The sequence below is a fragment of the Typopeltis vanoorti genome, chromosome 26 (genome assembly GCF_054136105.1).
Source record: "Typopeltis vanoorti isolate ZY-2024b chromosome 26, IOZ_Tvanoo_1.0, whole genome shotgun sequence".
Classification (NCBI taxonomy): domain Eukaryota; kingdom Metazoa; phylum Arthropoda; class Arachnida; order Uropygi; family Thelyphonidae; genus Typopeltis; species Typopeltis vanoorti.
In genome coordinates, this window is record NC_143574.1 from 24,365,255 (window position 1) to 24,385,791 (window position 20,537).

The following is a 20,537-nucleotide window of genomic DNA, read 5'->3' on the forward strand; positions in this document are numbered from 1 at the left end:
CTGCTGACTTACAACTCAAATAAAGACTAAGTATTGCTTGATATAATGACCCATTGACACCATATAACTGTAGTGTAGTGAATAGCTTTTCTCTTGGCACCTGTCATATGCCTTTTCCAGATTGACAAAACTTAAATACATAACTTTGTTATATTACCAATGTAAGCTGAACAAGCTGAATCCAGCTTGTTCTTCACCAAGCTTTTCTTCTTCAATTCTTCTCAACTGTTTCTCAAGTATACTTGCATAGATCTTGCCAGGAACACTCAGTACGGAAATACCTCTGTAATTCTCACATTCAGTTTTATTTCCCTTTTTATATATGGCTCCTATTAGAGCTCTACTCCATTCATTGGGAATGGAGTAGAGCTCTAATAGGAGCTCTACTCCATTCCCAATGGAGTAGAGCTCCCTGTGTCCAGGCTTTCTGAACTATGCAGTGCAACTATGGTGGTATAAAGGTGTAAGAGTTTTATACCACCATGCTTCAGCATTTCTGGTCTAATATCATCTATTCCTGCTGCCTTTCCACATTTGAAGCCTTTGATGGCTTTTTCTACTTCAAGTTTGGATATGTATTCCTGACTGCATGCCTGGTCAGTGTTTTTTACCACTGTGCTATCACTCCTTGTTTCCTTTAACAATTTTTCGAAGTAATTACTCCATACTTCAAGGATATCTTTTTCACCTGTTTCCATGTCACCTTTGTCATCTCTAACTCCTTTTACAGCACTCTTTCCTCCATTCCTAAGCTTCTTCAACAACCTCCAGAATATATTACCACCTCCTTGATATTTATTTTCTATGTTCTTGCCAAATTCCTCCCATGACTTTTGTTTAGCTAGTTTTACGTTGTGTTTTGCATTCTTGTATTTGTCTCTGTATTCTCTAAAAGCAAAAGCTGACCTATTTGCCAGGAACTTTTGATATTCTTTCTTCTTTTCCTTCACTGCCTCTTTAACTTCCTGTGTCCACCATGCAGTTCTGATTTTTCTATCCTTGCAGACAACCTCACCACATGCCTCTCTGACTGAATCAATCAGGGTTTTCTTCAAGGCTTGCCACTGAATCTCCAAGGTTTGGTTCCTGTTCTCAAACTCTTTCATTTTTTCTTCAATAATGTTTTTGTATTTTAGTCTACAGTTCACATCTGAGAGCTGCTCAACTTTTATTCGCTTTAAAACTTTCTTACATGTTATTCTTTTCAATGTGAAATTTAATTTTATCCTGCTCAAGACTAAATAGTGATCGCTTCCAATTTCAAATCCTCTGTACACTCTAGTGTCCTGCACCAGGAAGAAAACATCACTGTCAACAATAACATAGTCAATGAGACTTTTCTTATTCCTAGCCTCTTCTCTCCATGTGAATTTATGCACATTTTTATGTTGGAACATGGTGTTAGTAATAACCAGTCCATGTCCTGAGCAGAAATCCAACAGATATTTGCCATTATTATTAGCTTTGCGGTTTTCTCAAATGTTCCAAAAATATTTTTGTTTGTCTGACAATCATTTCCTACTCTGCTATTTAGATTCCCAACAAGGATCAACTTTTCCTTTTTCATTGTGTCAGTTGCTTTTTCTAAAGACTCATAAAATTCCTCCACTTCTACCTTAGTAGGACCTCTGTTGGATCATAGGTACAAATTAGTCTCATTGTCCAATTCCCCATTCATATGTTAGCCCACATCACCCTACTTGAGACTGCCTCCCATTCAAAAAGATTAGCCTTGTATTTTGTGTTGAATACTATGTAATTTTATTTAATTTTGCCATCCATGTATATTTTTTTATTTGAAAGAACAAAACATATCAACAATACAAAGTAAGTACTGCTATGGCTTTTTCTTCTTCCCTAGCTATTTTCTACATATAACATTTTGGAAAATATGCTTTTGGCATCTTCATTTTTAAACTTTCTATCTGGCTGAGATACATTGATGATGATGTATTCTAGTCCCATAGCCCAGACACTTTAATTACACATCAGAAAGCTGACTCTTGGGAGCAGATACATTTAAAAGCTTTTTTGTTTCTTTCTCCCCTTCACAACAATACCTTGTTCTAAGTATTTTAATAATTAAATAAAATATGATACTTCAGTGCTTTTTTTTTTTTTAAACAGCAGCAGAAACTGACTAGCATTGATAAATATGGTCATGTAAAATTCTTCAATATATGAAACTAATTCTTAGACTTCCCACTTGCCAACAAATGTTACCTAGTATTGCTTATAGATGATATCCTTACTAGGACTTAACAGTTTCAGACTAACCACTTCCAGTTTAATGATTTTGCATTGCTTGTGTGCATGCTACAATTCTTATATTATAATCCTAAGTGATCTTTCACAGAAACATCACTTAGGGAGAACAATCAGAATCGTCACTGGGATATATTGGAATCATTAAACTGTTGGAAGTTTTTTGCTCCACTTGGTTAGACTATAATAAATTTAGTTTAATCCTTTATCCAAGTGTAAGCAAACAAAGTTTGCACCTGAAGTATCTTCAGGACTGAAGCAACTCATGTTAAAGGTGGACCAAGCTCTCATCACTCCTTGTTTTTTTGTATCTCCCATAATGCAAAGCACATCTCCTTGCAGACATGTATAATGCTATGCATTAAGGGAAGGGCCACTACCCAGACCAGTTTCGACCTTTATTGAGGTCTCGTCAGTGGGAGCCAGACCCAGAGGTGGTGATACCAAGGTGGAAGCAATGGAGAAGTTATCTTTACCTATACGAGTTGCCAAAAGGTGTCTCATCTTATTGTTAAATTACTCTGGATTTAGAGAAAGTTGTTGGAATTTTTTTTTTTTCCCACTTGGTTAGACTATAATAAATTTAGCTTAATCCTTTATCCAAGCATAAGCAAACAAAGTTTGCACCTGAAGTATCTTCAGGACTGAGGCAACTCGTGGTAAAGGTGGACTAAGCTCTCATCACTCCCTGTCTTAGTATCTCCCATAATGCAAAGCACATCTCCTTGCAGACATGTATAATGCTATGCATTAAGGGAAGGGACACTACCCAGACCGGTTTCGACCTTTATTGAGGTCTTGTCAGTGGAGAAAAAAACTTCCAACATCTTTCTCTAAATCTAGAATAATTTAATAATAAGGTGAGACACCTTTTGGCAACTCGTATAGCTAAAGATGACTTCTCCATTGCTTCCACCTTGGTATCACCACCTCTGTGTCTGGCCCCTACTGACGAGACTGCAATGAAGGTCGAAACTGGTCTGGGTAGTGTCCCTTCCCTTAATGCATAGCATTATATATGTCCACAAGGAGATGTGCTTTGCATTATGGGATATATTAAGAAAAGGAGTGATGAAAGCTTGGTCCACCTTTACCTCAAGTTGTCTCAGTCCTGAAGATACTTCAGGTGCAAACTTTGTTTGCTTACACTTGGATAAAGGATTAAACTAAATTTATTAGAGTCGTTAAACTGTAGTTTTATTACTTGTTTTCTGGTTATCTCCAAAAAAATCCATGACTTAAGCCTGAATACTTGCTTTCAGTTAAACATATTACTGAATTTAAATATTTCAGAATTTTATATTTAGGATTATATATTTTCCAGGGGGAGTACAATATAGCAGGTGAAATACTTCAGTATTCAAAAACTTTATTCCCCTTACATACAGAATATAGCCATATCTGGAAGTTATGTGAGCAGACTATTTTATTTGAACGTGCTCTTTATCATGGAAAATGGCAAGATGCTGAGAAAGCCTTAGCAGGAATTGGCATTTTAGACCAGACAGAAGCCAAATACAGGTATTAATTAGTCATTTTAATTTTTTTAGATATCATTCTTTAATAATCTCTGGTCAGTTTCAAAACTTGAAAAAACCAAAATATCTTGCCTGTGAAAGAATAATTTTACATGCCCTTTCAAACTTGATTATGAATGGTTAATTATGAATCATTTATTATTTTAATTAAATTATATATCAATCATTTGTTCATTTCCACTGTTTGAAAATTACTATTGACTCTTAATTACTGGGATCAGATGGTATTTATGTCCCATCTCTTTACGTGAATATATGGAATAAATGTTTCTAAAATGTGTTGTTTTCTTTTTTTTAATGTTTTTGGCAGTATTACAATTAAATATTACATATTAATATATATATATATATACTAATAAGTATATTATAATATTAGTATATATTTACAAATAAATATATACAGAAATGCAATTTTAGAGTTGAATAGCACTAGTATACTCATGATTATAATGAACAAAAAGTAATGGTTTATTTATTACTAATAATAACAGACATTTCAGAATGAATAACTCATTCATTGTTAATATAGGTGACTCTCACTGCAGTGACAAACACCCCTGTCACAACAAATCCATTCATTATAACAGATTACTGAAAAGTCCGAATGCCCCATAAGCATAACGCTATGCTAAAAGAGTGAGTCTCTTCTACCATTCACTGTAGCAAACTATCCAGTATTAAAAAGCACTTCCATAGTTCAATTGGAGGAACATGCACCGTTCAGTTGGAAAAGACTTGTGTCCAATTCTTATCATGATGAGAGAATCTTTATATGGACTTTTTCAACTGAAGGTGAATTAGCCAATCTCATAAGGAAGTTGCAGAGTTTTTTCCTCCTGGAAACTTGGGGTTTTCATCCCACGTGCAGGCAAAACTGCCACGAGAACACATACAATTTACAGACAAGAAATGCTGTTGGTGGTGGTGGACAGTAGATGGCATTGATGGTAGGGTAATAGTGTTTTTGGTGAATTAAATAATAAGAGAGACAGGTGTTGAGATGTATGTAGTAGATTAGAGTGCCCTTCCTCAATGAGTCCTTGGAGGTGTCATGTATTAATAATAATAATAAAAGGTTGTTCTTGTGGTTCCTACAGGAATAGTTTTTTTTATATATATACTGGAATTGCTGTAGTAAAAGTCATCTGCAACAGCGACAGCTAATTATACCCCACATTGCATATCCCTACTCTTTTTTTAACTCTTCTTTCTGAATAATAATGATTGATTGAAAACTTATTTCTGTGGATCAGAAATAATCCACTACAAAAAAAAAAAAAAAAAAAAAACTTTTCAGTATTGTTTTTCATAATGCCACATTCATTTCACAAGTATTTTGTGGTCTTAATATTAATGCAAAAGCTCAGTCTGTAATATCATGCACTTCATTGGAAAAATCTAATTTTAAATCTTGTATTGGGTGCGAGGAACATTTATTTATTTTGTATCTAAACACAAGTGGTACAGTAGTAAGTAATTGGTACAACATTATTTACTACAAATTAGGATACATTACAAATGAGAACAGCTTAATCTGGAGATTGTTTCCACAAATTGAGAAAGATTCCTTTCTCAATTTGTGGGCCACAATCTGCCTAGAGATTCAGCAGATCTCATCCGTATACAAAGTTCAGCACTATTATTAAAATGTAAAGTACCACGTGGAAACTTACCTAAATCAGAATCCATAGCCCTTAAATTATTAAGACAAGATAAAAACATGGTGATAATCAAGGGAATGCAACAGTAGTCATGAATTCAGAAGAATACGCAAGAAAAATTAACATCCTATTAGAGGATTCCAACACCTATTCACCTCTAGACAGAGATCCCACATGGCAGGTGCATAATAAAACTAATGAGTTGATTAAAAAGATACCTAACTGGCCTGAAGAATTAAAAAGATCTTTATCATCTAAACATCCATTGGTCCCAAGAATTTATGGAGCACCAAAAATACTTAAAAAAGATATCCCGTGAAGGCCGATTGCAGATGGTAGAGATTCTCCGACCTCAAATTTAGCGAAATATCTGACAAACATGATAACACTACACATAGGAAAAACAGAATCATTCATAAAGAATAGTTTACATTTCATCAAAAAGATAAAGGATATAAACATAGAACCTTCAGACAGCTTAGCAAGTTTCGATATAGTCAGCCTCTTCACCAATGTACCTAGAAATGACACAGTGGATCTTCTTGCAAAACCCTTTTCCACTGGACATTGTAGGACTATACAAACACAGTCTTCTGTCTTCCCCTGTCTCTCCAGCTTTAGCCAACCTTTTTATGGAAAATTTTGAAACAAATATTTTAAAAAACTATTAAAAAAAAGACCAAAGGTTTGGTTATGTTTTGTAGATGATATTTTCATCATTTGGCCGGGAATGGTAGTTGAACTGATTCCAAACAATTTGCATCTAAATATAAAATTCACTATAGAACTTGAACATAAAAAATTATCTTTCCTTGATATCTTTATAGAAGTAAAAGAAGAAGAAAAAAAGGTTATCATTTTCCATGTACAGAAAACCAACCACAACAGGAAGATTTCTTAATGCTGCCTCACACCACCATCCATTGCAAAAATAGGCATAATTAAAACCTTGAGAGACAGAGCATACAATATATCCAGCACACAGATGAAGCGAAATGAAAAATTACACTACCTGACACAGAACCTCATACTTCTTGGTTTTGAACCCAAGACAATTAAAAAAATTTGCAATATAGCTCCTACAACTCCCTTATCAAAACAAGATTTCAAGAACACAGTCAACCTGCCATACATCAAGAATGTCATGGACAAATTGGCTACATTACTGTCCACTTCAAATATCCAAACTACACTTTACATGAGTCCTTCTATGGGTGATTTTGTGTTTTTGTTGTGTCTGACATCTTTATCAAACCTAGAATCCCAATTCCCTACTTTTAAGCTCGATTTTCTGCCATCAAAGTCGCCTAAAAAGCAAAGTTACTTCTCGGGGATATCAATATTCACAACTCAAAGTAGTTTTCCCTCTCGATTTCCACTGATCAAAATGACACAAGACTATAACATGTTTATTATCATGAAGCGTCACAATCAGCAGTTGCATATTGTGCATGTTGACCACAAAAATTAGATGTATTCAACTGAAAATTTGTATCACCTTACTGCTATTTATGAGTTACAAATATATCTGAATATCTGATAGAAATTATTTATTTCTTCAGTTATTAAATGCACAAATTATTTGTATTAATGTTCTGATATTTTCTACATTTTAAATGTAAAAACTGTAAACGTAAAAAATTCTGGTATTTCTATATTAAAATGTAAACATTTTTTGCATGATTTTGTATGTATAAAAATGCTAACAGCATCTTCCTTTATTTCACAATTTGGTTGCACTCTTAATGATGATGATTGTATTTCTTATAGGAAAGTTCAACTTTTGCTCCATGAAGGGAACAAAACAGATGCCCATGATTTGCTTAAAGCATTGATAGATGATTCAAAATATCTTCATCCTCATTGTTCCTCTCCCCATTTGCTTGTACGGTATGTTACATCTCTGTTTGCTTAATTTCTTAGAATTATGTAGATTAATTATATTTGCAATTAATGAAAAATACAATCTGTATATTTCCTAAAATATACTTCTTCATGTAGCTTCCTCAGTGAGAGGGTGCAGCACCATGTCCTTCCAGTTCTATCTATTGGTGGCTTTCCTTTTTGTTTCTGCATAGCTATGTGATCCTGTCCATGATTTTATGTCTTCAAACCATGTCCTTTGTTTTTTGCCTCTTGATCCTTTTCCCATAATTTTTCCTTCTAAGACTGTGTTGTGTCAGAAATAACTGGCCCACTCTGTGACTGCCATTTGTTTCAGCCACAACATGAGAAATTACTCACTTAAGATAAAGACATGCTTAAGCTCTCAAGAGACTTAGAAACAATGAATAAAGTGTAATTTGCAATAATTACAATATAGTGTAAAATAAAGTGTAAATCGCTAATATTATTGTAAGGTAATTCAAAAACTTGTTAGAATCATGCCCGATACAGGGAAAGTTGTGTTAAGTGACCTCAGAGTTGTTAACCAATCAGTGGAGGGTCTCATCATTATGTATCAGTCCATGACACAGCAGAAAAATCCAAGACGTCATCCAGTAACCTCTGCAGTAAGAGTTCCGTCAAGAAGGCCGCCGAGTAAAGAACGTGATCATATGAGACCAATCAAAGACGGCTGAGTGATTGACGTAGACAGAGAGAGAGAGGGCACTCACTGCCATGATATAAGCGCGGCACGCTCTTCAAAAAACGCTCTCTTGTTTCCTGCATTTTTTTTCTGTGTGCCAGTGAGAAGGCCGTAAAGGCTGAGGATGCTTGTTGCCGGTTTCCAGCAACCCTCCACGTTGCAGTGGGTTCCGTTACGTACTAGTCATCCAACTGTACAACATGGAACCAGCAGACAGGGCCATTGGTGAGTTACCACCAATGTAACTACTTCGAAGGATTCAACACTTTGAAAAATTTGAGTAAAGAAAGACAGCAGAAACGACAAGGAAGTCTTGCCATATCCAAGGAATGATCAGCCACAGAACAAAAGGACAACTTCGCTAAGGAGATTAACCGGTAAGGCAAATATTTCTTACCCTATATGCATAAGAAGTGCTGTATAAACCAGTGTGAACAAAGAGAAAGGGGAAAACCTTATGTGCATAGCCTTGCTTGACCCGACTAGGAGATTCGTTTAGGACTGAACTTGGGACCTTCCTGCTGTGACTTATGAAAGTGTATATGTGTGAACTTTTAATGGAACAGTTCAAGAAACGAAGTGTTATATAAAATGCATTGATTGAAGGTAATACTCTGTACAATGAGCCTGTGAATTGCATAAATCTTATAGCAAGGAGATTAACTCTCATAAGATTTGTAATTAATAAGATTGAGCGAAAATATCATGTATAAATTTGAATAACTTAGCATTACCAGAACTAACATAATAACAGAAGTATCATTCAATCTTAGAGCAAACTACTGAAGTAACATTTATTAAATAATGCTTCTGAATTATGATTGCATAACCCTGTATTTTAAGAGGTACATAAGAGAGATTGAATGAGCTCATTGCATGTGTGCAGAAATGTATTTCTTGTATATTAATTCCATTGCTTGATTTCATGTATATTATAATTAGTAGTATTAAAATGCATTGTTTTAGATCAAAGTTTGTGTGTTCTGCTAAACAAGACTGACCTACCACTTATTAAAATTTCGAACCTGTGTAAGTGAAGGGGGAAACATTTGTGTAAGAAAAAAAAGGGGGGGGAGCCGTGACTGCATACCACATGTTCCCGTTACTAAGTATTATTGTAGAGATAGTCATTAAAGTAGACCTTTTCAATATCTAGCCTATGACCATCAGTCCCTACCCCAAACGTTCCATTTCTAATATATATTATAAACTTCCTGAATGCTACTAACATTTGAAAATACCATTATTGAGTTTGTTTCTCTTGTGTATTTGTTAGGGCTCTTTTGCTGGAGGCAGAATTTTTTTGTCAATCTACAAACTATGCAATGGCTATACCATCTTTAACAAGAAGCATTTCTCTTTGTAAAAGACACCATTTAATATATTTAGAAGCATTAACAATATTGCATTTGGCTAGTGTGCAGGTAGTATAATTTTTAATCTGATTTTGTGACTTACATAGTTTATTCTTAAAATATAATTTAACTAAAATGTATTTCTGCCCTTTAAACCCTTTTCATTTTTCTCTTTACTGTATTGAATATAATTGAATTTACTGTATTTCTAGTGCAACTACTCTAGTAATATAGTACATTTTTATCAGCTTGGAATGAAAATAAACATCTCCATGAAGTTACCTACTGTATATTGCTTTTGTTTCAGATTTCATATATATAGTACTATGTTTAATATATCTTGAATGAATGTTGCAAGGAACAATAAATTATCAACTTTGAAAGTGAAAAATAAAAGTGAAAATAAGATATGCAAGAAAATCATAAGTTACTTTTCTTAGGACAGATGCTAAGTAAAAATCATGGACCGTTTTTATTATGCATTCATTTTGGGATATTGAATTAAAGCATAAAATGTTCAGTTCATGCACCTTTCTTCTGATCCCAACAGAGTAATAGGAATTAAAAAAAAAAACTGTTTATGTTAAAACAAACATGACATTTATATGCATCCTGCTGGAAGAGCTTACTTTAATGTAAAACAAGGTGAAATGTAGAAAGTTTTTCACTTGGTTATACTATAAATTAAAAATGCCAAGAAATTATATTCTTGGTTTAATCCTTTATTTGAGTGTAAGCAAACAAACTTTGAGCTTAGAATAACTTCATGACTGCGCAACTTGTATATAGAGGCTAACGACTTCCCATTACTTGTCTTAGTATCCTGTAATGAAAAGCACATATCCTTATGGACATGTATAATGTTATACATTATGGGAAGGGTCACTGCCCAGACTGGTTTTGACCTTTATTGAGGTCTCATCAGTGGGAGCCAGACCCAGAAGTGATACCAAGGTTGAAGCAATGCTCATTTACCTATACGAGTTGCCAAAAGGTGTCGCACCTTATTAATAAATTACTCGGGATTAGAGAACGATGTTGGAAATTTGTTTTATTCTAAACTCAAGGGGATGCCATGCATCAGATATCAGAGGTACAGATTATAATATCAGTGGACATCATGGAAGTAAAGTCATTAGCCTCTATATACGAGTTGCCCAGTTACGAAGTTACTTCATGCTCATACTTTGTTTGCTTACACTTGGATAAAGGTTTAAACCAAGAATATAATTTCTTGGCATCTTTAATTTCTAGTATAACCAAGTGAAAAAAATTTCAAAAATTTGTCTCTAATCCAGAGTATTTTAGTAATAAGATGTGACACCTTTTTGGCTAATTGTATATGGAAATATGGCTTCTGCATTACTTTCACTTTGGCATCACTTCTGTGTCTGGTTCCCACTGATGACATGATGACGTGGTTTTTGGCAAGATAGCTACTTTGGTTTTCTTTAGTTTATTTTTCACTTTGCTTTTATTTTACTGGTGCTAGTGTGGTTTTTCCCCACTAGTACTTTTTTTTTTTTTACAGAGTAAATATTAAGATTGCTAGTAGTGCAATTAATATCTGCATTACAGAATTACTTTTGGCAGTATCACAGCCATCATTTTATAGTAGCTCAAATAGAAAATTTGCTGATGGTGTAGAATTATTTCTATATCACAGGATTATTTAATTCCAGGATGTGAAGAAGTGAGACGGGTGACTAAGGATTTAAAAGAGATAGTTGGTGCTAATAAGATTTATTCTTTCACATCATACAGCAGAGGGAAATATATAATTATAGTTAAAGATGTGGAAACAAGGAACAAACTATTGCAGTGCTTTACTTTCGAAGTCAGGAGCCAGGTAAAAACAGTAAAAATCGAAAGATTTCCAATGGAATATATAGAGAACAGTAATGAAATTCTTATACAGACATTCTCGAAATGGGATAAGATTAGTAACATACACAAAGGTTTTCTGGTGATGTCACCTTCACAATGGATATGAAGACACCTGTACCAAATTTGGTCATCGGTGGTTATGGTAAACTATTGCAGAGTACAAAGGCAGTGCCTGTGTTGTGGTTCATACAATCACTTCGGTAGTAACTGCCTCAAATCAAAATGTTTCAGCTGCATGGAGATCGGATATATCACTAATCAATGTCTCATAACCTGTCTGAAATGTGAAGGTTCTGAACACCCTGTTAACACCTGTCCTTTTAGAACTTTCACTGAAAAAGTGGGAGCACCGGTCGAGTCCTTTAGAACACTGTATATATCAGAGAGACATCTTCCAAGATCTTCCAGTTCAGTCTAGTAAAGACATCACTTTTAAACAAACTGCACTTAATAAAATCACAAAAGAAGTGCATGCCCAAATCACCTAGAAATTAGTCCCAAAATTCCAGATCTGCAGGAGCCATTTTCCCAGTTAAATATAGATGGAACAACATCAGTTGAAATTACCAATAATGAACCTAATATAACAACTGAACTGAGATACAAGACAAAATGCAAAAACATGAAACTGTTCTACAAGGAGAAACTGGAGAAGAAACAGAAAAGCAAGTAAGACAACTGAAATATAATAAATTTAGTTTAATCCTTTATCCAAGTGTGTGCAAACAAAGTTTGTGCCTGAAAATATCTTCAGGACTGGGGTAAAGTGGTACAACACCGGCAACTCCTTGCAAAGGTGGAGCAAGCTACCAACGTTCCTATCTCAGTGACTAGTTTTGACCTTTATTGAGGTCTCTTCAGTGGGAGCCAGGCCCAAGTGGAGATACCAAGGCAGAAGCATTAGCAAGGTCATTTAAGACAACTGAAAGAACTTAATATGCAGACAAGGTCATCAAAAAGGAAAGATGAATTAATAAAAAAATTAAGGATAAACAAAAAAAAATTTTTTTTAAAAAAAGGAATTACATTTAAAAGAAAAAGAAGTAATAAAAAAATGTGAAGATGGAGAAAGTTGTGGATCATCAAATGAAAACTCTTCAGGCTCAGAAGAGTTTATGGACCGTGAAGAACCATTATTTGAATAAATGGAAATCGAGAGATACAATTAAAGAAAATATAATTAAGTTTAGTGATTCAAAGTTTTCTCAGTATGATTATCATCTACATGAAATTGAAATAATGGAAAGCAACTCGAAAACAATTTACAAGAAGCAGGCTGCATAACTGCTCCTTCATAGATTGAAGACCTCATCAGATTTATCCAAAATTTAGAAGTTAAAGACTTATCAGTGACACTTCATTAATTATAGCATTTCCTTTCTGCATTGCCTCATTAAATGAATAAGGATTCCACAGGACAAGAAACTAAATGGAAACTTATATTATGCCACAATATCAGGTTTTTGTTTCTCCAAGCAACATGCGTCTGTATATATATAAAGATATAAAAATTTTAACAGATAGATATCCACTTCTTTCTTATTGGAGCTTTGGAAGAGTTAACAGGGCTGGAGTAGGAGTTCTTATTCTTGTCCCCCCTCCTTGGGTCATTCTGCAATATCCAAACAGATGCAGAAGGGAGAATCTTGACAATAGACTGGAAATACTGTGGATGTGTAATAAGGTTTATAAATGTTTATGCTCCATCCAGTGGCACAGTTAGACGAAAATTCTTCTAGGAATTTGTGCCATATTTATACGGTGCCCACTACATCATAACAGCTGGAGACTAAAATTGTATTGAAAACCCCACATTAGACAAAATAGGAGGACATCCCCCAGGAGTGGAAAAGTGGGATATGCACAGTTAAAAACATGTCTGGACAATGCTCAACTGGTAGACATATGAGGATTTGTGATTCTAATCTCCAGGCTTACACATACATAAATCAGGTATTGATACCCATCTTGATCAAATTTATATCTCTTCTTCCCTTATAAATAGGATAATTCAGATAAAACATGTTGACATCAACATGTCAGATTATAATGCAGTTCTACTTAAGTTCCACTGCATGGAACAAGTAGAAATCAGTTCTGGACCATGGAATTGGGATATTGGTTAAAATTCAAACAGACAGGATAATATGATGAAATCTGGGAAAGGAACAGACTTTCCTGAAAAGAAAAAAGTTGAAAAATTTGTATAAACAGAGATGCTCTTTATACAGATCGTTATCTTCGTAACAAATCAACGCAATGGTATAGAGTGTAGCAACATCATTAGAACCATTAACATAGAGATAGAAGTGGAAAGGCAGAAGCAAGTAGAAGAAAGAAATTTTAAGATAAGAATACAGCAGCAGCACTTAACAGATAGCCCTTCAGCTGCATTCTTCAATAGACAATTCACTGAATTCTACAAAGAAAGGACTATCACTTAAATATGCATTGATGGTGAAGACATGTCCTTGACTCCTTTCAAAAACACTACAAAAATCTGTTTGAAGACAATAGTACTGTTGGAAATTATAACTCGTGGAACATTAATGGCTTTCCTGTTCATATCCAAGATGGGCTTGACAGAGCCATTACAGCATCTAAAGTTACCACAGACAAGAAAATCCCCAGGACCTGATGGTCTAGGGATAGAGCTTTACCACGAGGCCTGGGATTTTATTATTCCCATTCTAGTTATACTATTTAATTCTTTTCTCTCATCAGGACACACACCAAGTGAATTTATAGCAAGCCATACCATTCTCATTCCAAAACCTAATAGAGATCACACCTTAATCAGTGGCTGGAGAACTATTTCTCTATCTAATACTGACTACAAGATATTTTTCTGCATTATCAGTAACAGACTCTAAGTGGGAATGAGATATATAATTAAAAGCACAGAGGTGTATGGAGTTCCAGGACGAGCAGTAGAATTTAATCTATTTCTACTATGTGATCTAAACCCTTAGTAATACTAAAAAGTAGTTGGCAGAAGTGCTATCTGTAGACCTTACTCAAGCATTTGATAATGTCCAGCATCCCTTTCTGTTTCACATCCTCCAGCAAATTGATAAAATAGGTAAAAAGCTGCTATCCATTATCAAAGGAGCCTATGCCAGTTCAACTACCCATCTCCTAGTTAATGGGTTCCTGTCAGACCTGGTCAAAATTTGAAAAGGAGTCAAGCAAGGTTACCCTCTTAGTCCACTGCTCTTTGCATTGGTTCTTGAATGTTTCTTACAGGAAGTTGGCAATACACATGCTGTGTGAGGAATAACAGTTCCTTCAACTACGAAGGAAAATAAGGTTTTGGCATATACCAATGATGTAATGGGCACTTTGAAGGATAATGATTCCATATATATCTTTTTTGGTATTTTGGAAAAATTCAGCAAGATCAGTGGATTAACTACTAATGCAGACAAGACAAAATTAAAACTTTTTGGAAAGTGGGATCTTGGAGGCATTCCTTTTGGAAAACTGGAAAATAGTGCAACTTTCCTTTTCTTCTAAAGCCATAGTACTCAAAACCATAATCTTTCATGATCAGCTGTACATAATATATATTACAGACATCACAGAAGCTGAAGAAAAGCAATTCTATAGTAAGCCTGTGCAATTTTTTTTTGGTCCAGCCAATACCAAGAAATTAAAAAGGAATTTCTTCAACTATCAAAGAGGCATGGAGGATTTGGGCCTCCAGTCTTAAAATTCTACTATTTAAGCAATACAGCTTCAAAAATCCATAAAGTATTGTAGACCAATCACACATGTGCAGACCTTCTCCTATACTACCTGGGTTTTCATCTGTCTCTGTTTGGAGTAAATAATTATAAATGTCCAAAAGCTGAGATTGTTCATGACTACTACAACACTCTGTGCTTAACTCTAAGACTGCTACAATACTCTGGCATGGCATTGACATTTTTTCCAATTAAAAAAAGTAAAATTTGGTATCAAGAAATCTTTAATCTCTTTCACTGTGAACTTCCACAGTTGGATACTGACAACAATATTTTGTTTCATAACTTATTAAAAGGCTTAATCCTGCTTACTGTTAAGTAAGCAGGATAGAACTGTTAAGGCCACATTATGAGAAGGTGACTAGATGTTCACTGCTCTCAGTGCATTCTCCTATTCTTTAATTCTCTTCTCTAATATAAAAAATATAAAAAACAACAACAAAAAATTTAACCAAAAAATAAACTTCCACTTTATGAACATTGACAACATAAAGAGTGTAACTTAAGTCCACCATCACTTATATCCAGAACTAACCTATTTTTACCTGAACCTCAGATTCCAATTATAATTTGCTTTCCAAATCATCTCTGTAATTGGAATTGAAATTGGAAGTGATAGACAGTGACCTCTTTGAAATTGGAAGTGACCATCACTTCGTTATAAGTAGGACAAATCTGAATATCAAAAGAACAGTATGTAAAAAAGTTTAAAAAAATAAAAGTTGAGCAGCTTTTATAGGTCAACTGTAGACTCAGCTATTCAAACATTATTGAAGAAAGAATGAAACAGTTTGAAAACAAGAACCAAACCATGGAAGCTCAGTGGTAAACTCTGACGAAAACATTGATTGATTCACTACCTGAAGTTGTCTGCAAGAATAGAAAAATAGAATGCCACAACGGACAAAATACGAGGATGGTCTGAAAAGTTCTTGGCCTTGACCATAGATGGCAACACTATTGGCAAGATTTTTTTTTTTTCTAAGTTGGTATGTCTGTCATAGCCATCCATGTGAAATTGCAAGTCATTCTATCAAGTAGTTTGTTTTATATAGCTGTCTGAAGCAGAAGTGTTGCTGTATCCCTTGAAATGGATAAAATTCAGTATCATGCGGTTATAAAATTCTGTGTAAAAGAAGGTTTAACACCCAAAGAAATTCATTCGAAGTTCATAGCACTCTTCTCCATTTTCGACAATTAAGAAATGGGCCGTCGAGTTTAAACGTGGCTGTACCAGCCTTGAAGATGATCCATGTGAAGGACATCCAAAAAGGGTAACAACACCAGAAATCATTGATCAAGTGCATGATATGGTATTGGATGACCGGCAAGTCAAAGTGCGTGAAATTGCTGAGACTATAAGCATTTCAAAAGAACACGTAGGATATATTTTGCATGAAGAATTGCAAATGAAAAAGCTTTGCGCAAGATAATTGCCACGATTGCTCACGGCAGATCAAAAACACACTCACATGAAAATCTCTGAACAGTGCTTGGAGCATTTTAACAAGAATAAAACTGATTTTGTGCTTTGATTTATTACTGTGGACGAGATTTGGATTCACCATTACACACCAGAATCCAAACAGCAGTCAAAACAGTGGACAGAAGCCGGTTGTTCACACCAAAGAAGACAAAGTCAGTTCCATCAGCAGGAAAGGTCATGACATCGGTGTTTTGGGATGCTAAAGGCAATTTGTTTATTAATTATCTCGAAAAGGGTAAAACAGTAACTGGGGAATGTTATTCCCATCTTTTTACCAGACTAGAGGAAAACATTTGTAAGAAAAGACCTGGTTTGCAGAAGAAAAAAAATCATCTTTCATCAAGACCATGTACCTGTCCACAAAGGTGATTTGGCTCCCTCCGACTTCTATCTCTTCTGAAAACTAAAACTCTTCCTCGCTGGCCAGCATTTTTCTTCGAATCAAGAGGTGATTGCAGCTGTAGAGGGGTATTTTGCAGATCTTACTGAGAACTGCAAAAGGGACAGGATAATGGTGATGGAGCATCGCTGGAATAAATGTATTAGTCTTAAGGGTGATTATGTTGAAAAATAAAAATAATTTTGAAATTATACATTTGTTTTTTCATTGTTAGGCTGAGAACTTTTCAGACCACTCTCGTAAGTTAAACAATCAGTCCTGGAAAAGGAAAGTTCTTAGCAAATAAGTTGGCAGATGCCCTAAAAGAATACAGATAAAAATGTAAGCTAAAGTATGTGAAAGTCACTAAACAAAAGATTTTGGTAAAAATATAGAAGATAATATCAGGAAGGTGGCAAAATGTTCTGGAGACTATTGAAATAAAAAAAAGTTAATAAATGGAGAAAAGAGCACTGTAAAAGTAATAAAAAATGATAATGATGATATGAAAACTGAAGATAAGGATATCCTGGATTTTCGGAGTAATTACTTTGAAAGACTATTAAACAAACCAAGCAATGACAGAACCATAATAGACAAATTTTCAAAAGGTATGCACAGAGGATTACATATCAATACTTTTGGTAGAAAAAGCCATCAAAAACATGAAATGTGGAAAGGTGATATTCAACCAGAAATGCTCAAGTATGGAGGTATAAAAGTTTTTCACTGGCTACACTGCATAATTCAGAGAGCCTAGTCAGAAGGTCATATTTCAGATGATTGGAGTAGAGCTCTCATAATTTCCATCTATAAAATAGGGAATAAAACTGAATGTGAGAATCACAGAGGAATTTCTCTACTTAAGTGTTCCAGGTAAGATTTATGCAGGAGCATGTTGAGAAAGATTCATAATTCACATTAAAAAGTTGAGATTTATAATTCACATTAAAAAAAAAAATAAATAAATAAAAAGCTTTGCTATTATCAATACCCTCTGTTGCTCTTGACATTTCCAAAACATTTGCTTTGTAAACTTCATCCTGTAGTCTATCCTCCATCTTCTGTAACTGAGTGACCAGCTTTTTCGTTGGAGAAAGTTGGCCACTCAGTAAGAAGTCATAGTAGATATCCTCAAGATAGTTTCCTCTGTTCAAACATCTAAACAAATTCATGGAGTGCTATAAGACTGTATTGTATCATCTGCCCTCTTTCTCTTATACTTTAATAACCTTCTGTCATTGACTAATAATCATATCCTTAGTTTTTTATTTAAATTAAGGGGATATTAAATCCCACATAGTTTTAAACCGAATAAGAAACTCAAAGATTGGAATCAGAGAGTTTCTTGCCGAATATAGTAAACTATAAAGTATCGGCGACCACTGGCATGAGCAAATGCAAGTGACCCTAGCACGTAGTGCAATACCGGAAGACTCGTAGCAAAGTCAGTAAATTCTGATCGCTATTCTTAGGTATTTTCCATAATGTAAAAACACATTTCCTAGGAAATGTATGCTGCTATTACATTATGGTAGGGAGGTCACTACCCAGACCGGTTTCAGCCTTTTTTGAGGCTTCATCAGTGAGTAGCTAGACCTAATGAAGCCTCAAAAAAGGCTGAAACCGGTCTGGGTAGTGACCTCCCTACCATAATGTAATAACAGCATACATTTCCTAGGAAATGTGTTTTTACATTATGGAAAATACCTAAGAATAGCGATCAGAATTTACCGACTTTGCTACGAGTCTTCCAGTATTGCACTACGTGCTAGGGTCACTTGCATTTGCTCACGCCAATGGTCGCCGATACTTTATAGTTTACTATATTCGGCAAGAAACTCTCTGATTCCAATCTTTGAGTTTCTTATTCGGTTTTAAAACTATGTGGGATTTAATATCCCCTTAATTTAAATAATGTTTTCATTGCCGAAATGAAGCTTATTAGCTCTTCATACTTAAGTCATATCCTTAGTTTTGCTTATGACAGTGCACTCCTTTCTTCATACTCATTTGACAAACCGTGCAGCACACAAGCATTCTTCCAAGCTTCAGGATTTTCTACATCCAGTGCCATGTGCACTATCCCATACCATTCTTCATTGAAGCAAGGATAACATGAATGCTATCAGAATATAATCTTGCCTTCTTTATCACATAAAGGATCTCACTTCAGCTTTCCTTATCTTCAGCAATACACAAATCACATGACATTATTAGATCAATATTTGTGTGATATTTACCTTCAACCTGTAAAATAGTAGGCGTCCTTTTCTGTACAAATGCTAATTTCGACTGTCCAGCTACTAACTGCAGAAATCCCAAATCTGCCCAACCTTCAGATGCTGTTCACTTGGTTTGGGTAGTGTACGAAAAACTTCCCTAAAAATTCTTGATATTGTCCAGAGGAGGACATTCTAGCTACCAGATTTTTCCCTCTCACTTCAGGCTGCTATCTCTAGATAGTATCTTTCAGCTCTGTCTTTTCTATACATGCTTCAATAGCTCTACCAAGCTGGCATTCCTTCATTTTCTGTTGATCCTGTTAAAACATGAGCAGTAGCTGCCCAATATCCTTTACAATTCAAGTCAGATTTAATCCTGCTTTAGCTCTTTTTCTTTTATTTCATTAGTTTTTGTTCTTTGGACAGCTGTACTTATGAATTGTTCCCCAACATTTATAACCTCCAGTTTTTCAAGAAATCTATCACTAGGATTCCTCTTTCTCAATCCTCACCTACACACTACACAGGCACTAAACATACCATAAGTTCTCATATCTCTCATATGTCACCTCTAGTTTCATGTATTATTATTATTATTATTGTAACTCACTTCTACAAATGAGAGGTATATTATTAGGATTAACTTAAGGGTCAGAGCTAGATAACAGGAAGGAGGAGGCCTCCTTGTAGTCCTTTAAGGAATGCGGAGAACTGACAAGAGCTTCTGACCCATGTCTCAGCCTCATCTTCTTGTGCATCCCGTTAGTAGGTATTTACCTAGTTACTGAATGAATGATGATGGGCTGGCAATGTGGGATTTAGCTGACCAAATTATTCTTATTGGCTTAAGCAAGCATAAAATGATGGTACAATATGATAAAATTTTATACCAGCTGGGGCATTGCCTGGTTAAACAAGACCCCTGTTCACTTTCTCAGGGAACCACAGCATACAGTAAAAAATCAGATACTGGAATAAAAACCTTTGAGAGTTTATTTTTCACTTGGTTAGACTATAATAAGGTTAGTTTAATCCTTTATCCAAGTGGGAGCCAGGCCTTGTAGTGGAGACACCAAGGCAGAAGCAATGAGAGGTCATCCCAATCTATAGGAGTTGTCAAAGGGTGTTGTACTACCTTACCCCAGTCCTGAAGGTACTTTCAGGCACAAACTTTGTTTGCTCACACTTGGATAAAGGATTAAACTAAACTTATTATAGTCTAACCAAGTGAAAAATAAACTCTCAGCATCTTTCTCTGAATCCAGAGTAATTTAATAATAAGGTTGTACACCCTTTGGAAGCTCCTATATGTTGGGATGACCTCTCATTGCTTCTGCCTTGGTGTCTCCACTACTGGTCCTGGCTCCCACTGACGAGACCTCAATAAAGATCGAAACTGGTATGG

General features: G+C 35.0%; 1 protein-coding gene across 4 annotated transcripts in view; it reads left to right on the forward strand.

Annotated features, from left to right (window-relative positions):
- ida (anaphase promoting complex subunit 5 ida) overlaps nt 1-20,537 on the forward strand; it is a 267,488-nt gene that overhangs the window by 204,679 nt on the left and 42,272 nt on the right. For all 4 annotated transcript variants that reach the window (XM_090415176.1, XM_090415179.1, XM_090415177.1 and 1 more), the window contains 3 exons: nt 3,590-3,786; nt 7,235-7,354; nt 9,331-9,478. In XM_090415176.1, the coding sequence (XP_090271302.1) occupies nt 3,590-3,786; nt 7,235-7,354; nt 9,331-9,478 (465 nt within the window). The remainder of the gene's footprint in view (nt 1-3,589; nt 3,787-7,234; nt 7,355-9,330; nt 9,479-20,537) is intronic.